This window comes from Micropterus salmoides, unplaced genomic scaffold (genome assembly GCF_014851395.1).
Source record: "Micropterus salmoides isolate LMB-PRFRI ecotype aquatic unplaced genomic scaffold, ASM1485139v1 Ms_hic_scaffold_1, whole genome shotgun sequence".
Lineage (NCBI taxonomy): Eukaryota > Metazoa > Chordata > Actinopteri > Centrarchiformes > Centrarchidae > Micropterus > Micropterus salmoides.
Window position 1 is genome coordinate 7,673,371 of NW_024040040.1, and position 20,580 is coordinate 7,693,950.

Sequence of the window (20,580 nt, forward strand, 5' to 3'; positions counted from 1 at the left end):
AGACTAATCTTGGTTGTAGACCACTGATTCATGCGAAAACATGTCCCACTAAGAAAAGTGTTAATTCTGTTGAACATGAACAACATTTTCTCAATTAAAATAATTATGGTTGATCATTTTAGGGTCTCTTGTTTTTTCACGTTTGTTTTTAATTCAAAAAAATGTGATGATTATTACCATTGTCAGATATCTATAAAAATCCATACGGTCAACTAATATTCTGAAGGACCTTCACATCTGCAAACAAGCTCCTGTAAGTTTTATATTTTTTTAATAATTTCTACATATTTATTAGTGTTGCTACTGTCACAACTGTGTCATCACTGTCTCTTTTGTATAAAAATAATTATTTAAATTATTGCAATTTATGCCAGAGGCAGCTAACAACAGAGGGAAAACAACATGGCTCCTGTATATAACTTTGACTAAAACCATGAATGAATTTAGTTGCATTCATAATCATTTTGTAAACTTTTACCAAATTATATATAATTAAATCCATTCATATTAATTCCATTGCATTCTTGCTTTCCGTTTATGTATTTTAGGAAGTTATGGCTTAGCACCAGCTATCACACTTTATTTTCCACATAAAAATACCGAGTGTACTGATTCAAAATTGCGAGGTTTATAATCTTAAATTATTGATCTGATATGAATGAAAGTTTAACTGTGAGAATGCAATTCCTGAAATTGACAGAAACACTACAGAAACACTGAGTTTCTTCCCTCACAAATGATCTTTGGTCAGTACAGACACGACTGCAGAGAGCACACAAACCTGACAACAGGCAAGTTTTTTTTTTTCTTCTGTCAGCAAGGTACTCACAGAATTAACCTTAATTAGTGACAGCTGATGTGAACTGCCTTATGACAAACCTTACGTCATCATTTGTCCCAGATTCTTAACTGTATGACTTTTGTGTTTTACATAGTTATGAACTAAATATCTTTGAATAAGGGTGTGGTGTTTGAACAAAATTGCAGTCCTCATTTAATATCTATACAGCCCACCCTCACATGTCACTATATCACCTTACTGCAAAATCACAAATCAATCATAAGTTAATTAAATAAATAAATTATAGGCAGTGATTGAATGCGGCAATCAAGTCTTTAATGACTCTTACCAGCAGCTGTGGATGATATTAATAATAGTCTCTCTCGCTGTCAGTTACTGTACCTGAGTTTTGTTTTTCTAACAGTAGGTCAGGACTGAAAACAAGTTCCCACCCGACAAAAGCGCTCATTAGTTTAATGAACTAAATAAATAGAGCGAGAGGTGATACTGTCATCTGAACGCGTGGTTTCCGACCACACATGCGTCGTGTACACTTGTACACACGCACTTAAGTGCTGTCTCTGTGAGCGACGAGAGGGGAAACAGTTGTGCTGAAAATTAATGACAGCTTATCTGTATGCAGAATGAATTTCTAATTATTATCTACAATCAACTTTAATTAATCTCAGGCTACAAGGCTTGATCTCCCTGCCACGCTACAAGACCATTATCAAGTTTAAAGAGGGCTAGCTGTGCGCACGCAGACACACATACACACATTCCCCTATGGTGTGACCTTGACTTAAGTTGAAGATACAAATCAACACTTCTAAAACAACAACAACAAAGTAATCAAAAAGAATAAAAGACTTTGTATTCTTGTGACTGGAAATACGGCTTAGCATTAACACAATGACAAAAGACTGTACGTGTGTATCCATATTGTATGCATGCTGACACACACTGTACTGCTGTTTTTTCTGTATGTATGTGTGCATCTGTAGGTGGATGCGGTGATAAACAGAGACACTCATTTGCTCCATTGGGATTTTGCTCACCCACCTCTCATAATTGCAGAGTTGTAGACAAACACACACCAGAAGCAGACCAGCTCTGGCCTGCTCTCTGCATGCTAAGCAGATTCAAGTCCGGATTCACAAAAATACTGATTTTCACTCAAATTGAAATTCTCTGCTTGGCTTTAGATTTGTGAAGGTACAGTTTAGTTTGCAGTTCAAGCTGCTGCTTTAAAAGAAGCCAGTTTAGAGGACACAGGAGAGCAAACAATGGAACGGTATGAACTGTTTATATAGTGATGGCTTTCTGTTTTAAAGCCACAATGAAAGAGGGTTTTCTCAGCATCTTGGTTCTTTCACAAGATGTATTCACTCTTAAAACAGGGTTTGGGGAAAGGAATTAATTTAGAGAGGGATTGTTGAAAAGTTTAAAACAATGGGACATCAGGTAAGGCGAGAAAATAACCACTAAAGGTACAATGGAAATGCAATGACATTTTAAAATAAAAACACAAGAAAATCAAAGAATGGGTATTTGTTAGTAAACGGGCCAAATTCATAGCCTTGAGAATTGGTCTAAACAGAACAACTATGTTGCTGCTTCTGTTCTTGGCCTACAAGAAGAAACCACTGAAATGCTAATGGAAAAGAAAAGAAATGTGCTCTAAGAAAGCAAATAATAATAGAAATGGGAAAAAAACGAAAGGGACTTCTGTGTTTACAAATGTCCATCCCAGAAGTTTATGTATAATATTATTTCTTAAGTTGCCATTTTTAGAAGATCTGGTTCATTCAAACTGAGTTCACTTAACTTTCAGTATATTTACAAGTGTATACAAACATCATTTAGGAGAAAATATTAACCAAAGCATACTGCATGCCACCTAGTGTTGTAGTACTCGAGACTTTTCTTGGTCTCAAGACCGGTCTTAAGGCCACTTTTTTGATGGTCTTGGTCTCGTCTCGGACTCGACCGCATTTGTACTCGGTCTTGTCTTGGTCTCGGACATTGAGGACTCGGGATTTTATTTCAAGACAAGTCAAGACCACGACTTTGGGAATATCAATAAATTGCTTTTCCATCGTCTGTTTTATTTGTTAACATCCTAACTTTGATTGGATGTAAAAACGTATCGCTTCAAATGCAACCAATGACCCTAATTAAAAATGTGTTGTTACAGTTAACGACTGTCCCCCCTCCCGACGATGGCGATACTTACATTGACTTCAGCTCTCAGTGTTTGTATGTGGGTGTTTTAATGGGAATGTGGATCTTTCAGATCAATTTGAGAAGTACCTATGATCTCGTTCCACATTTTATTGTGTGTCATGTAATGTGGGGAACTGGTCTTGTTCTTGTCTCGGTCTCGATAAACTCTGGTCTTGGTCTTGACTTGATCTCGGTTTGGGCGGTCTTGACTACAACACTAATGCCACCTAATATAACCCCTTTGGTACTAACACGTGGTTTTGTCTCAAGCAAACTTATTTGAAAATGACCTCGTCTTTTTAAAAGGACACTCCATCTGCCTTAATGATTCGTTCTACAGGGATTTTATGTTTACACCGGTGGTTTGGGGATGTCCTAGTGTATCAGATGCAAGCCATTTACTCGTTAGGTTGTGGGTATGAATCAGACTCTTGGTTAATGGGGCTTGTCATCTGTTTTCTCTCCCTTCTTTATCCTCTGCCTGCTACCTCACAGAGTCGCCGAAAAGCATCCTTTTAAAAGTGTGCTGCTTTGGCAGTTTGGCATCGCCAGCGGCAATATAACTTTACTACTCGTAGTAAAAACTGATTACAGCGTTATACAGCCCCACAGGATTATAGAGCTAGGCCCCATTTTGGCATTTTATAGGAATTTGTAAACAGATCTGAGCAGCAGTGTTGTCAAGAGCATACACAGCAATACAGAGCAAATCCACCTATCAGTTAAATCACTGTTGACTCCAAGTGGATGATGGGTTTATACATAGTATGCCCACCTAACAGCATAATTACCTGTGATTCATACAAGATGGTAGGCTGCTAATATACCAACCTCCAGCATTACACTACACTACATGATCTAAGCCCTGATAAGTTAACTGATAAGCTGAAACTGTTAAAATGGCTTCACATATTGAGCTTTTGAAACCATGTAAACAATTTGACACCTTTTGAAATGGTAAACTGTTGCTTAAGAGGTACTGTAAGAGTCACATTTGACGGGCCAGTTGTTAAGAGATGAAAGCAGTTGATATGTCAGTTGAAGATCGATCACTGCAATTATCTGAAGTATCAGTTAAATTGCTAAAAACAGTTGAACTGTTAAAGTGTAAATGGTAGAGTAGGGGATGAAAGCTGTCGAGAGTTGAGAAAATACAAGAGCAGTTGAAATATTAATTTAAATGTAATTACTGGAAGCAGTTGAACTCTCATTTAAAGAATACAAACCGAAAGCACTTGAACTGTGAGTCGTAAAAGAGTAAAAGATACCGGCTGTTGAAGTGTCAGTTGACAGTGTAAATGTGTGGTTGAAATTACGGTGAAGGCAGTTCATGTGCGTGCATCTTAAGCAGCTGGTATGTACGCACTGACATGAAAAAAGGTGTGAAAGAGCTGAATTAATGTGTCAAAGTCCCAAAATTGTCATGGAGTAGGTTTAATGAGTATGCGTCTGATGAAGCGGAGTGGGTTTAAAGGCTTCACTTCTATAATAAATGAACTTGAAATGATCCCAACAATGAAAGAAGGAACCTATTTGTTTTTGCTACACATAAGACCCGAGGAACTTTTTGAGAGCATACAGTAGACTTAGTTACTCAGACTGATAGTAATGATCATATGAGGGTATTTTTTCATTTAGAGAGTATATAACCACAACTTTGGATACATTATACACACATTTTTTTTAGAGCAGATCTCCAATTTCGTTTAGTTTCAGCATCAAAAACAATGATTTTACTGAAATTGAATACATCAAAGTTTTACTCAGTACTATAACTTCCTAATGGGGTATTGACTCGGAGCTCAATATGCTTTCCCCTTCAGCTGCAACACAACTACCATATAAATACTGAAAGCAATACTGAAAGCACTGTCAATGGACAGAAAGTACTGTGCAAGAGTTTAAGGTGTGGAAAAAATGCTGTAAAGAAATTAACATGTAACGAGATTATATTTAAGAAAAGTCAGGGGTTTGGTGCTAATGATCACCAATTCAATATGTAGGTTGAAAAACAATCATTAACCGAAACAGAAACAGCTGTGTAGGAGGAATACAACTGGGTGAGGAACATTAAAACTTCGCTAACAAGGTTGCTGATGACAGTTTACTGTCAAAGTCATACACCACGGCAAGATTGAGCACAGCAACAAGACACAAGGTCTGCATCAGCAATGTCTCTCCTAGGTAGACATTTCAAAGCAGACAGGGGTTTCCAGATGCGCTGTCCAAGCAGCAGATTAAAGACACATCAAGCTTACTTCCCTTCGCAGTCTGAAGATGTTCAGCAATGCCATCAGCTCCGAGCTGCAGAACCAGTGGGGCCCATGGTACACCTATCTACTGTCTGGAGAAGTCATAGAAGAGTTGTGGCCAAAAAGCCAAACTTCTGGCATCGAAACAAGGCCAAGTGACTCATCTATGCACAGAAACACAGGGAGTGGGTGCAGAAAAATGGCAGCAGGGGCTCTGGACTGTTGAGTCCAAACTTTGAAATATTTGGCTGCAGCAGAAGGAAGTTTGTTCACCGAAGGGCTGGAGAGCAGTAAAGGAATGAGTGTCTGCAGGCAACAGCGAAGCATGGTGGAGGTTCTTACAAGTTTGGGGCTGCATTTTTGCAAACGGAGTTGGGGATTTGGTCAGAAAGAATGGTCTCCTGAAAGCTGAAATGTACACACAGATACTTATTCATAATGCAGTACCCTCAGTGATACATCTGATTGGCCCAAATATATTTAAACAAACCTAAACATACAGCCAAAGTCATTAGGAACTATCTTCAGCTTAAAGAAGAACAAGGAAGTGATGGTATGGCCCCCACAGAGCCCTGATCGCATCATCATTGAGTTGCTCTGGATTTGCATGAAGAGAGAGAAGCAACTGAGGCTGCCTAAATCCACAGATGGACTCTGGGGAGTTCTCAAAGACGTTTGGGCCAACCTACCTGCCGGGTTCATTCAGAGACTATGTGCAAGCAGATGTTGTTTTGAAAGCAAAGGGTGGTCACACCAAATAACTGATCTGATTTTGATTCGTCTTCTGTTCTCTCACTTTGCATTTTGTTAAATGATAAACATAATCTGTTAACAGGTCTATTTAAAGCGTTCTTACTTTACAGCATGTTTTCCACACCTGCCTAAAACTAAACTTTGAAAAACCTTAATGAATAGAACTGCAAAATCTAAAATGTTTGCACAGTACTGTACAATGAACATGTACATTACAATACAGTCAGTATCCAATAGTACAGTATGTTTTTCCTACCCTTTCATACTGTGTGCTGCCTGTAAAGCCAGATTATTATCGTACCTTCCCACCAAAAGCACAAAGACTTTTCAAACATTTATTTGACTCTGACAGCACACAGCTTTTACTACTTCTGAATGCACACAAACTCCAGATAAGATATTAAAAAGGAATGTGTCTCATCTGCAGACTTTACTGTGGGAGTGGATGTGTGTGTGTATGTACCTGAACATCCTTCAGTCTCTGCTCCATAATAGGATACTCTGTAACGGCCGTGGAAGGGATTGCTAGCTTGGCCTCGCACTGTTGTAACCATGCCAACAGTGTTGATATGGTTTCCTTATAACGAGCCGGTGGCAAGCTCTCCAAAACTAGAGACAGACAGGGAGAGACAGAGAAATATTTCAGAGAGGCTGTCAGGTGATCAACGCTGTTGTAGCACTGCAAACTGCAAAGACAATGTTTAATATCCAAACATATGGACAAATACCATCCTGAAAACTTCTATGCTACAGTGTGCGAAAACCTGTGGATGCTGCAGTTTGGAAAGTTTGCTGGTGAGTCTGAAATAATTGTGTCATTTACTATTGTTTTATATTTAACATTTGTGACAGACTTAAATTTCTGGCATTGCCCTAAGCTGGTTGTGTGTTTCCATATACGATCATGTCTCTTCCTTGGCAAAAATTAGGTTTTGGAGTGCCTCAAAGGTCGATTTCAGCCAGCAGGAAATGCTGGTACGGAGCAGCGCTGGAATGATCCCCAGAACTAGAAACGGAACAGGGTTCATCAGTTCTCCAGTGAGTCCCGGACCAGGAATGAAAACAAGCTCTGGGACCAACAGAGGCCGACAGGTAATACAGTAACGAGACGATTTACATGGACAAAAAACACGGCGGGTTTAGGCGGGACAGGAGAGGCATAAAGCGGGAGAGGAGCGGGTCTGTAGCAAGTTAATATATAATAGTATACATCATCCACAGTGTTGATAAGTCCAACAAAGTATTTGTTCTTGTAAAGTTAGAAGTTATTTATTCTTGTGTTTTGAACAAAACTTATTGAATGTTGTACTATGTTGAAACAAATTAACAAAATGTTCAGTCTCCTTACTGGATGTTGACCCATTCAGAATCATTCCCGCGTTTGCAGTAAGCATTTACCAGGCGGCTCGCTTCTTCCCTCTTTTAAAATGCATATTTTAAAGGCTCATCATTACGGTTTTGTATTTCTCTGTAATGTGGCACAGTGTTAACAATGCTACCTCTTTTATTATTTATTCTTTCTCAACCCTGGAACCATTTCCTGAACAGCTTTATAAATAAAATATATTATTATCATTTCAAATGTAATATATTTTTCAAAATTATCTAAAATATTTGAAAATCATATTTAACTATATGTAAATGTTTCATGTGTGCAATGTTGATTTCTTCATTTTGAATAACAGTTTATGACTTTTATATTTCTACAATGTGTTACTCTGCTAAACTGACTCTTTTCAATCCATGCTAATCAAGAGTCCCTGATTTGAGCTGAACTGACTTAAATATGCCGTCCTTCCGTAACTTGCTTTAAATGTCAGGCGCATTACCTTGTTGTAATTTGGTCTGTGCATGTCTGCAAACATGCCTATACCCGTCTATACATGAGTAGTTAAATGTATGGACATCTCAGCCCTGGCATGGGTGAGAAAATTGCAGTGTGTGGCATGAGGGAAGAAGCTGTCTGAGTGAATAAAGTAGTATAGTTAGTCTCCTCGGCTGTCAGCATCCTTCTCTTCCTTTCTTTCCATTCTCTGCCTCCTTCTCCCTCCATGTCTTTTCCCTCAGTGTGTCATTTTCACAGAGGTTATACTTTATGTTTTCTCATTTCCTTCTCTCCCTCATTGAGATACATAGCTGTTTGCTCTTGTTTTGTCACAGCGTCTGTCTGATTTAGTTTTTCCTGTCTTGATGGCCACAGCTTTCAGCTTTTTCTGTCTCATTAAGTCTCATTGTCATTGTTTGCACCGAGAAAGCCACAGAGCACAAACACACACACACACACACACGCACACACACACAAACACAGAGTAGCCCCACAAATTGGACTAAATGACTCACTGACACTCTCACTAGCTGCACACAGTGACAACAGGTGAAAAGGTGTAACCACATGGGCGCTGACTGAATGTTCACACTTGAGTCTGAGTCACTCGACTTGTAAACTCGACAGCCCTAAAATTGGACATGTGGTGTGAGCATGTTTAGTAACAGGATGACACTCACAGGGGGCTCTGTGATTGATGGTGCCTCTATACTTTCTAAGATGGCCCTTGCCAATATAACAAACGGACGCTACATTCTGGAGTGACATTAAAGCTAACAAAATAAAGAAACAAATTTAAAGGCATACTGAGCACTGGTGTGACTTTTTATAATCACATTAAAATTAAGGGGGTCAATCAGCAGTATCGGTATAGAGACCGGTATTCATAAAGTCCTAGCAATGCCCTTCCTTAAATGTAAGTGAGTGGAACACTGTGAGAGAAAGACTAATGAGCGTGTGCGGTAGGCAACACAGTGCGTATTTTGCAGCTTTAATTTAAATGAATGGGTGCTGTTTTCCATCCATCCAATTCTCATAACACATTCATGAGCTACATCCATGAAAAATCGTCACTGCTTTTGCCAGCTGGAAGTCCTGAGGAAGGAAATTATCATTGCTGCTAGCTTGCTGGTAGCACTGTTTTCATGACTGAAGGATAAAAGAATCTAAAATATTTATGGATCATTTTTTTAATCAGCTGCTGGTCAGTTGTTATGATTGGTTTAGGATGTGTTTTATCAGTGGCCAGAAGTCACTGCTCCAACCCAAGAAATACTGTTAAACTACAAATTGTCCTTTTTACACATTGTTTTTTTTAACTATTCCTTTTGTTAATATTGAGGATGACATCTAGCAGCCTGTTCTCACACAGAAAACGACAACATAGGTTGATAGCTGAAGGGCTTAAAACAAACTCATTTTACGTTATGAGCGACCTCTGTGTGACAAATGCATGTGAAATTTCAGGGAAAACACCAGGTATACGATATACATAACCAGAAAATTCTTACTTTGGAGGAAGGGTGGATGGTTAGATGATTAGGTAACCTTCACCCAGGAGACTGGAGTTCGGTTCTCTTCTCAAACAAAAAGCCAACATCAGTTTTTTGTTTTTGTAGTATTATTAGCGTTAGCTAGCTAGCAAAATTGATAATGATATGAATTATGCGCGTACACGATTGTTGGACTCCTTAACAAGCAAAACGTATTGTACAATGTGCGTCTTTGGAAGAAGCTAGCTCTGTATTCTCAGTATGGATATCAGGCCGTGTAGAGATAGGAAAGCAAAATCCAAGATGAGATCTCATAGTTGTTTCCTTCTTTTCTCCTAGACACAAATGAGCTGCTTTTAATACCAAGATGGGACCAAAGGCCTTTTCTCCCACTTCTCAAATTCATCTCAGGAGAAACAACCATATAAAATCTCATTTATGTCTGACTCTGATCAAAACAAGAGACCTCTTACTGATCTTAAGTAAGTCTAATTTAAGTCTCCTGAACATTGGACCATGAGATCAGAGAAAGAGCTCAAAGAAAACTCAGTTATGACTCCTGGGATCTCATGATTCTTATCAAATGGCCTATGTCTCAGTTTTCTCATATTGGCCTCAGGAGCAAAAACTCATCTCTATCTTACTCTGATCAAAGGATGAGATCTCTTCAGTATCTTAAATAACTGTAATTTCAGTCCAGAATGTGGATCAGAAAAAAAGCTCCAAGATATTTCTCAGTTTTGTCTTACTGACCCCACTTAGGGCTTATTTTACTGAAGTACTTTACCTACGTCAGATGTTGAGGTTGAGTATTTTCTTTTTGAAAATAATGCACTTTCAAATGTCATGTTTTCCAATTTGTTAAGGTAGTCACAGCCAGCATAACTGGAACAACCAATACTTTGACATGACGTTTAGAGATTAATTCATTAAGGACCAAATGCACGCAAGAACTGAGATACAACATGTATCTGTCATACAGAATAAGCACTTTTACTTTTGATACTTAAGTACATTCACTATGGAATACTTTTATACCTTTTACTTGAGTAGATTTTTGAGGACTTTAATTGTGGATATGTTACTTGTACTCTATTTAAAGACAATCAGTCCTGCACTTTTAATTTTAGCTGGATGACGCACCGGCAGTGTTGTTGCCCTTTGAACAAAAGGAGCGGGGTTCAAATCCAGCTCAGGGCAAACCTCCAGCACGGTTCTCTAAGCATTGACAGTAATGTAATACAATCACGCTCACAAACATCTCCCCAGAGCTCCCAAATGCTTTCTGGAGCAATAAGCAAGACATTAATGAACTCAAATAGATACAATAATGAGATCTCATCTGTTACTTTCATTTATCCTATTGTAATCTCAATTCAGTATCCAGTTGTCTTACCTAAGTCTCAAAACCTCAATCTCTCTTCATCTCATCCCTTTTCTCCTAAGGTTTAAGGAGCAACAATTCAGATTGGAGTGATCTCAAAAAGATATACTATTGAGATCTTAGTGTTTTCTCAAGAGTTAAAGAAAAGACTATTCTGAGCAAAAGCTTTTTCCTCTTGGGAAGAAGATGTCGGAGGAAGCGAGGAAGGGAAATAGAGAGTGTGACAAGTAATAGAAAAAATATCAGACTGGCTTTTACTTGTTGGCGTGAGCTGAAAGCTACAAGGACCAAGGACAGATGACGAGCTGGCCTTCTTTCTGTTGGACTAATAAGTTATTAGCTTGCTTGCTACGTCTTGTGTTGTTGCGCTTGCTTGATGTTTGGCTGTGTCAGCAAAGTTCGAGCAAAAAGGTTTAGCTGCTAGCTATAAATCTTGAGTTGATGTTAAACTTACTAGATGAAAAATCTCAAGTACATCTGGACTTTGATCCCACATAGAAATTCTCTTTTGTCTTGCCCTCTCTACATAGACGTCTGGTCAATGTGAGCATTAATTCAGCACTGGAGCTGGCAGAGTTGAGTCTCGCCCAAGGACACATGAACAAGTTGGTTGTTTGTTGCACCCAGGTCATTCAGTTGAAAGGCAGCCTTGCAATTAGAGCTACTGCATGATTCTGAAAAGGACTTTTCATAGTGAGTGAGTGGTTTAAACATTTTTGACTTGATTTTCAACTCAGCAGTACGGCATAATTGATGTTTTCTGACAGCTTTATTTATTAAACGACCTTCTACAACAGGCCAGGCTGCACAGTATAAAATACATAAATGCTTTGTGGAGGTAATTGGAGAGCAGATCGCATGGAAACAGCACTGTATTCATCCGTGTATCTACCCACACTGAGAGACGATGCTATAGGCTACAAATCTGTCTGCATGATCTCAATGCATTCGTTCTGTTCTCCAACAACCACAACAAGCGTGTCTGTGCTGAATGTTGGGTTATTGTTGCTGTTGTGGATAGAGACATTTCACTCTAAATCTGTCTGATACATCGTGTGGGCTACAGCACGCTGTCAACGCTGACCGTCAGCAGCGGGAAACTTAACAGTCACTTATATCCCCTAAAGAGCTGGATCGAGAGTCCTGCACAGGCCTGAGAACTCTGTAAAATTATGGGTTAGAAAAATTATGAATTCTTGGTTTTGAAAAAATTAGGAACCTGAACTCCACATCAATCTTGGAAAACACGTTCTAGTCCTGATGCTATGAGATGACCTCTAGGGTCACTAGAAGCATCTGTGCCTCTGTTTCAGAATTGCTGTTTACTGGAAGGATGGAGTGTGTGTGCCTTGTGTGTCGCCATCTTGGTCATGTGTTGACAGCTAACATAGGTTTAAACTCCAAAAAACTTTAACCTGCTATCTTACTGTTTTTAATGAATCAGGCATTAACGTCAAATCCCCAATTCTTCTTCCACTACTTCCACTGCATTATATTGCCCTTTCTCTAATTGCACTACTTGAGAAAGTTACCTTCAGCAATCAAGCTTAGGAATCAGGTCCCAGTTTGGGTTCGGGAGAAATACACCATCCCCACATTAAGGAGAAGGCTTAAGACTTTCCTCTTTGACAAAGCTTATAGTTATTGCTAGCTCAACCTGAACCATCCCTTCATTTTTGCTGCTATAGGCATGGGTTTGACCTTGCCACTGTTGAAATATAATATAAAAATAAATAATTTTAAAGAGTATGCTCTGGACCTGTTCTACATGAAAAGTGCAAGAAGATAACTTCTCTTTTGGCAGAATTGGCACTATATTAATAACATTGAAAATGTAATTGTATACAGCAAAATGAATAGCTTTCCCTTCTGCACAGTTTACTTATGTTCCATGTAAATATAATATTATTACTTAAATTAAATAGGATAAGATAATAACAATAATATGAAAGTTCAGTTATGAACTTACAGCATTGTGTGACACAAAATATAGAAAACACAGTCAGCAAATACTATTAAAGACAAGACAGCAAGCAGCAGTAAGCAATGTGAGCTGAGCTGCTTTGAGATTCAAAACATTTCAGTATAAAAATATCAAAACTAGAACCTCAATCAGAACAGAAATGACAGTCATGAACAGAAGATCAGAAACCTGATTATGTTAGACTGACACAAGACTATGAGTTACCAGATTTTTTATTTTCCATTTAACATCCAATATAATAATCTTAAATTAAAAACAGGATAAGTTCTAACAGGGACACTAGTGTGCATTGAAAGGCACTATTAAACAGACTAAACAGTGAATTTGCACGTGCAACAAATATTATACAACTAATGGCATTTGTGGTACAGCAGACACAACAGCCACCAATTATTAAAACTGACATATTTTTTTCACAATGTTCTTTTAATCTTTTAATGAATATATAATTCAAATCAACCAGCAAAAGTGCTGAAATCACAGCATGCTACCTTACAGTCCTCTGAAACATTATTCAGACTTATTTTATAACTTGTTTGGAATGGAACAAAGGATCATTTATTTTTTACATGGGGGACTGAAATGTTCAGGGTTTTGCACATTTTTGGGGAACTTTTATATCCATTTTGATAAGAAGTCAATACCTCAAGTTCATTGTTTAACATTTCTAGGGCAGCTAGACTGTAAGTCTGTCATAATTTGTCATCCAAAGACCACAGGATATGTCTACAAAGGTATTAAACTTTATGTATCAGGCCAGGACTGACTGAATACTAATATAATCCATTACTCCACCAGCAACTTGCGCTGTATTGAGAAAAACAAGTGAAATGGCAATACTGTGTGGTAATATTGTATTTTAGTCTGATTTATAAAAGTATTATCTTGATTGTCCATCACACATACCCACATCAGGTGACAATCATCTAACAAGCTAAGACAACCAAGTACAAAGAATCATTTTCTGGGATTTATAATCGTCACTTGGTAAGAAAGAGGACTCCAACGGGACGCCAATGGTGCTTTAAGAACGGTGAGTCTCTAACACATTAGCCAGAAGAACTTAAAAGCCTGGCCACAATAAAATTTGTTTGCGGTGCTACTTGAGGCTTAGTGAAATAGCGACTAGTGACTAGTTGGTAAATTGCAGTAGCAGTCAAGGTAAAAGCTAACATGCTAGCTACAGGAACATGCTAGCACCAATCAGCCAAAATCATGGTCATAATATCTTTTCGAGCTAGTAAGCTCGCTAACTGGCTATTGTCATCTAACCATGACCACTAATAAGCTACGATTACTTCCTCCATTTTGGACTCTCTGGCTCTTCATTCCATCACATTTCAGCAGCGTGAAGAGGCTCTGTTCCTTCCCTAAGATTAACTTAGTTTCATGCTGATTTACTTATCCCCCGTGACCAATCATGGCGCTTCCTTTTCAAATGAATTGATTTTGCCATTTCAATGTTTAATTGACTTGCAGATAAGTGGTTCAGATCATTTTGAGGCATTGGTGAATCCCGATTTATAAACAGTCAAGCTTGTGTAGTGTCATAAATGTAAGTGATGTCCAAATCTATGAAAAAAAATGTTGTTAAAACCCTCTGAAGTTCCCACCAACTATTGAATTTGAGGGCATCTAAACAAAAGCAAGGGTCACAAGGTGTAGTTTGCTCTGTAATAAATAAAAAGTCTTTTGTTGTTTAAAGTTTTTGCAGGGAGTCAGCATCTCCTCTCTCTTACCCAGTTGTAGCTGCCTCTCTCTCGCCCTCAGATCCTCCAGCACCTTGTGGTAGTGCTCTTTGAAGGCGTTGATGTCGGCGTCCAGGAGGGCTGAAGGGTCCTCCTCCCCTTCCTTCTCCTCCTTCAGCTCCTTTAGCCGTTTCTCCAGCAGGTCCACGTGAGGCTGCAGGGAAGCCAGGCGAGCCACCTCCTCCTGCCAGGACAAGGAGGGGGAAGGAGTGTTATTCGGCCACACAGGTCGGCTCTGTTTAACTAGCCCGTATATCCATATATGTCCGATAAAAACTGATCTGTGGAAAAGTATAGTATTTTCATTTTTTAAAGTTTCACTCCATTTGCCTTATGCTTAATCAGTTCTATTTCACAGAAATGCTTAAATATACGCCCAACTGTTAATGAATATGAAGCCAAGCAGGAAATTGGACCAGCTCAGCAAAACCAAAATGTAGCTGTAAAACTATTTCTCCTGAACTTCTAACTGCACAGAGAGAAACCACTGCTTTCTCATCATAGGAAGAGGATAGAGGATCCTGTACTTTTCAACATCTGGTTTATGTTCACCACTACAGTAAAAAGCTTAAGTAGATGTTATATTTTATGTCAAGCCAATTGACTATTCGCTAAGCCACACTCCCCCTATACACTTAAATGTTGCTAAAACTTACAAGCTTTCTGATCTAGCATAGTACATTCACAGTTTACATGTTAAAAAAATATCCTAGAAATTTTTTTCAAGAGGTCGACAAAGAAGGCATACCATTTGTAGCTGGGGACCATTGATTTTATCAGCCAAAATAGGGTGACCATATTTTTGGATTTCAAAAAAAGGGATAGTTGGCGCAGCAGGCAGACGGACACCCAAGGAGGGTGGAAGGTTGGGGCTTAGCGGAGTGGGCTTCAAATAATTGTTGGACACACACACACACACAACTTATATTAAAATAATAATTTTAGTAAAACCGAGCAAGGGGAACGTGTTGCTCTCAAGAAGAGAGGTGGCGAGAAGGAGCACATGTTTTCACACTCTGGCTAAATCTCCATCTGGTCCACTGCAGATATACTATCCACCTGGAGTAATAACTAGTATAAATTTGTGTATTAGTACAATATTATAACAATAAATAAAATGTTTAATGTTAGTATAATACTAATACATTTATAGGTTACAGTTTATTTGGCTAATGTCTGCCTACAGATTGTTTAGTAAGCCTAATTGTAACATTTCAAAAGCTTATTGATATTCAACTATTCAACTGATTCACAATTTAATTAATTAACTTAATAATTATTTAAGGTTTGATTAGGGCTTAGGGATTAATTTCAGATAGTAGTATCAGATATAGCTTACCACTAGTATAATATTAGTATCATTATGGTAAATTGTTCTTATTCGTTAAATCCTTGTGCAAGAAAAATGGTTTACATGGTGGATACTTTTTAATTTGTTAACGCTAAGCGCTAACAACAATAATAATAACCATTCATGCAGAATAAGTTCAACATTTCAAATGTTTGTTGTAGCACCACGTCAACCTTTTTTTAATGTCCTGCCCCATCCATGCTGTGATCGGTCGGTTCACAAAAAGTAACTTTTGTCCACAAGTTGGTTGAAAACTCTCTGACTGAATTTTTGCCAACTGGAATTAAATCAAAATAAACAGTGTGTGTGTGTGTATATATTAGTTTTTGGAAAACAATTGAACAAGCTAGGTTAAATACACACAATACTTCCCATTATTGCTTGTGTCTTGCTTTGTTGACAATAAAAAAATATTGAATGTGACCAGACTTATCCTTTAAAAGAATGAATAACCTAATCGTGTTGAAATCACACACAAACTGAGGAGGATCAGTCCAGGTGAATCGCAGGATGTAGCAGGTAGGTCAGGTTCATATTCACTGAACTCTCCTGGGGGGAAAGCTTTGAATGCAGCTCAGCCCCCTGTAACACTGAGTAAGTTAACGCTTTAGCCTAAAGCTAAAAGACACACTCCTTATTCATGAATAATGTTAGAAAACACAAGCATTTATAACCTCAACAGAATACATTTTCATAAGCCGGCAGTTGGCGGTATGATTTGCCGTCGGGAAGGTTGGAAAGTTTCAGTAAATATTTTATTTTCTCAGAAGTCTTTCCTGTTTAATATAAAGATAGAAACTCCGACAGTGTGTGTTCTCCAGTTGTGTCTAGTGAAAATATGTGGGTACACTTCTGAGGGAAACCTTGTTAATGTGAACTTGTCTGTGGTAGAAATCTAATTTCAGAACTCCTCCATCTCTTTTTTCTCGCAGCTTCATCTGTTAATTTCTCTCTTTTCCTTCATCCTTTATCCATTTCTTACTTTGAAAGCTGCTATTTCCCCATCCATACCTTTCTTCCCTTCTCTATGTGTGTGGCGTTTACTCCTCTTTATACCACCACTTCTGTCTTATGTCCTCTCTTTAACTTTTGACTATGTATGTCTCCCCTCCTCTCATCTCTCTTTTTAAAATTTTTTCCAGAACTGCCTGTCACTTCTCTTCTCCTGTTATTTAGATGTTATAATTAACCTACTACATCTCCTGCCCTTTCAGCCTCCCACTCATTTGGTTTAAAGCAGCGATTCTTGAAGTCTATCACTGTGGGCTGCACTGTTCCCACATATTGCTAAATTAGCACCCTTTAAAGAAAGCCAAATTACCTAAAGTGTTAAACTATCACTGGATTATTTTGATACTGAAGACAATTTAAAAACACAATTCAAGTTCTGGAGCCATAAGGAGCACAGTTTTTCAATAATTTCTTATTATTGGGTGTTTGGATATGTTGAGGATATTTAGCAATTTATTTGTCATACTGAATCATATAAATATAAACATATAAATTCAGTTACATTTTATTAATATAGCGCCAATCCATAATAGAGAATGTTGCACATTCTTGCACTTTTCATAGAGCAGGTCTAGACTGTTCTCTTTGTAATATTATTTACAGACCCAACAAAGTTAGCAAAGCAATATATGTATCATGGGTGTATGCTATGATCTAAGTTTTGACTCCGAGAAGGAGTAAGATTTATAACACAAATTCACTTTACACAGTCACTTTGCCTCACGTCTCGCCCTCTGAGCCTCCCCTTCTACTCTCCCACACCCCCCTGGGGAGGCCACACAGTTTAAGCTCAGTGTTGAAAATCCTCTGGTGTAAAGGAATAGCTGGGCATTTGGGGAAATGTTATTCACTCTCTTGCCAATAGTTAGCTAAAGAATTTAGCAAGCATATGAACTGTCCAAAGACATGATTATCAGCACATTTTCATTTTATTAATTAACACCTTCTATCTGGTTGTTTAATCTGTTCACCAAAAAGGTTGTGATTTTTCAATCAATCTGGACAGAGCCAGGCTCATTTTCCCCCTCAGCTAAGCTGCTCGGCTGCCGGCTTTAGCATCATATTTAGCGTACGGATCTCCTTAACATTCTTTTGAAAGTTTCTAACAAAAGTTACTTCACATCAGTGGCTGAACTTTCTTTGTTAGCACCATTCTGGTAAGAGTAGCTGTGGGTGTTTTTTAAAGAACACACTGGAAAATAGGGAAGAAATCATTCAGCCTGCGTTGGAATAAATGAATAAATAACATAAAAATACTTACAGAAAATTGCTGTGACAAACAGATGCATGAAAAGAGACAAGCCAAATTAATACAGATACTGAATAAAGAGGAAATTAAGATATGAAGTAGAGGTTTAAACTTATAACAGGAAAATAAAACAAAAATATAGCTCACAACAAAATGATTTTTCCAATGCATGTGTGTTTACTCTAACAAAAAAAGTATGAATGTACATATAAAGTGACGTTATGGTGTCATCAGTGTGGAGAGCAGAGAATAAATTTAGAAGAAAAAAAGACAACTTTATTAATCCCTTTAGGGGAAATTCAGTGTTTTTTACAGTGTTGTTATTATTATACAGCAGATGTCAGAGCTCAGGGCCTTGATAAAGGGCACCTTCGGCAGTCCCCATGAGGTCTGTGCTGAACCTTTGACCCTCCAGGTCCCAAGCCAAGCAACCACGGACTGAGCTGCTGCCGCCCCCAGTTCTGTACTCACAAACACTTTATTTCACTCACCCGGCATCGGTCCAGTTGTACTTTGAGTGGCTCTGGTTCAGATGCTGGAGGCGCCTGGACTTTGAGCCAGTTCTCACTGTTGTCCACAGTCTGCTCACAATGCTCATACAAGCTGTAGAAGGCCAGCACCTGCAGGACACACAGAAACACACACACACACACACACACACAGGAACACATTTGAACAAAGGTGAAGAAAAGCTGGCAACACAAGCAAACTCCCACAAAACATCTGTCTTCTTTCACAAACTATTTCGTAGTTTGAAGCAGAGCTGCATGATACGTCACAATGACCAAACTCTATCCACACCCGTGGTAAGCTAAGAGTGAGTCATATTGCATTAAAATTCTCACTCTGTACCTAAAGCAATTTTGTTGTCTAGTCTATAAACAGTAAAAGGGCTAGTTAGAGCTACACTCTTTGCTATTTACCTTAGTTTTGAACACCTTCAGTGGAAGTACAGAAAACAAAAACACGGTTACATAGTGAGACTTATTGCTCCATCTTCAGAGCATACAACCCACAATAAATGCAAGAAATGCTGAATTACAGTACAGTAATTCTGTCGAAGAAAATGACACTTATTGCAATATGTAACATTTTCCACATATGTGAACACATCAGACCCGTATGATGAGACGAGACAAAAATAACAGTCCTTGCTGTCGTTATGAAATTATACTGATCGCACATATGCTGTCACTGGGAGAAATCCGGTCCTGCCTATTTCACACAATTACTTGCAGAGGCTAGAGTTTTTGTGATTTAGACAATATCGAGATCGATTCATTCATTTCTTGTGAACACTGGTGTGTGCTAGAGGATTGCTTCCAAGTTAAAACAAACACAAACAAAAGTGTAAGGTTTAGTGTAAGGTTTCATTCAATTTCTCTGCCTGACTAAAAAAAAAGGGATCTCCAGCAAATATAACACATCAAGATCAATTTATTAGTCGTGTTGAGTACTATGCAGCCTGTGAAAACAGTATTGTTTTCTAATAATAATAAAAGTAATCCTCTGTGGCTTTGGAGGAAATTGAGAAAATAACTCTGACAATGTCATTGGTAGCGGTAAAGAATCCATTGTTTTTGGAGCTTGACCCGTACTAGGGACTAAATAAATCGATATTTCAGGCTATGTTGCACATATTTTGACAATCCTTTTATTTTGTTTTAATCTGTAGCTACACTTGTCTGAAGAAAGGCCCTCAACATTATGAAAGTGCATTACTAAATTGCTGGAGTGGCTTTAAATATCAGTGTTGTTATTGGTGCTCAGTAAATTAAGGCCTTAAGGTAAATTAACCATTAACCATTAACCATAAAGCAAGAATTTGTCGATGCAGGTGTCAGTTTAGGTTTAGCTGTAAAAGTGATTTTGATCACTTTTTGGAAGATTGTATTTGAGGAAGTGCTACAAGCCTCATTAGTCTAAATAATACTGAGCTTTGTGAGGGAAGCTGAATAACAGTGCAGTCAGTTAAAAAAAGCTCTTCAACATGGACATGTATGTATGTGTACCTTTGTCTGGTAAGCCAGCCATGCCAGCCTTTCTGCCAAAAGGGTACAAAATCCCACCCAGCGCTGGTTCAGCTGCTCCGCTGACTGGGCAATGTCATCAGCACGACTCCCCTCTGGTTGGGGGGCGCAGACAGAGAAAGAGAGGGGTCTGTCATACACACACATACACAGCGGTGCATGCTTCATAGTTCGCATGGGTATGATTGGACTCTCTGTAGGGGACAGACATAAATACACACACTCCACGCACACAAAATCCGGTGAATGTCATCTGTAGGGGAGGTGAGGCGAGCCATCAATATCCTGCACAAAATGTGAGCAAACTGTTTATCTGCCTGCCCACTGAACACAGACACACACACACACACACACATCTCACAATGCATTCACGCTCACTGCTAACTGACATTTTTTTATGCAAATGGACAATTTAAAGTGCGCGTAATACTCCAGTGCCCGGAAAATGAAAACCTCCAAGAGGTTCCAGGAGGGAAAAATCAATGCTAAAGTT

At 38.5% G+C, this 20,580-nt stretch overlaps 1 protein-coding gene across 11 annotated transcripts in view; it reads right to left on the reverse strand.

The window, feature by feature from the left end:
- Positions 1-20,580, reverse strand: part of dmd (dystrophin) — a 343,068-nt gene that overhangs the window by 131,303 nt on the left and 191,185 nt on the right. For all 11 annotated transcript variants that reach the window (XM_038716227.1, XM_038716250.1, XM_038716303.1 and 8 more), the window contains 4 exons: positions 20,070-20,182; positions 18,549-18,677; positions 14,438-14,630; positions 6,476-6,621 (listed from right to left, as the gene is read on the reverse strand). In XM_038716227.1, the coding sequence (XP_038572155.1) occupies positions 6,476-6,621; positions 14,438-14,630; positions 18,549-18,677; positions 20,070-20,182 (581 nt within the window). The remainder of the gene's footprint in view (positions 1-6,475; positions 6,622-14,437; positions 14,631-18,548; positions 18,678-20,069; positions 20,183-20,580) is intronic.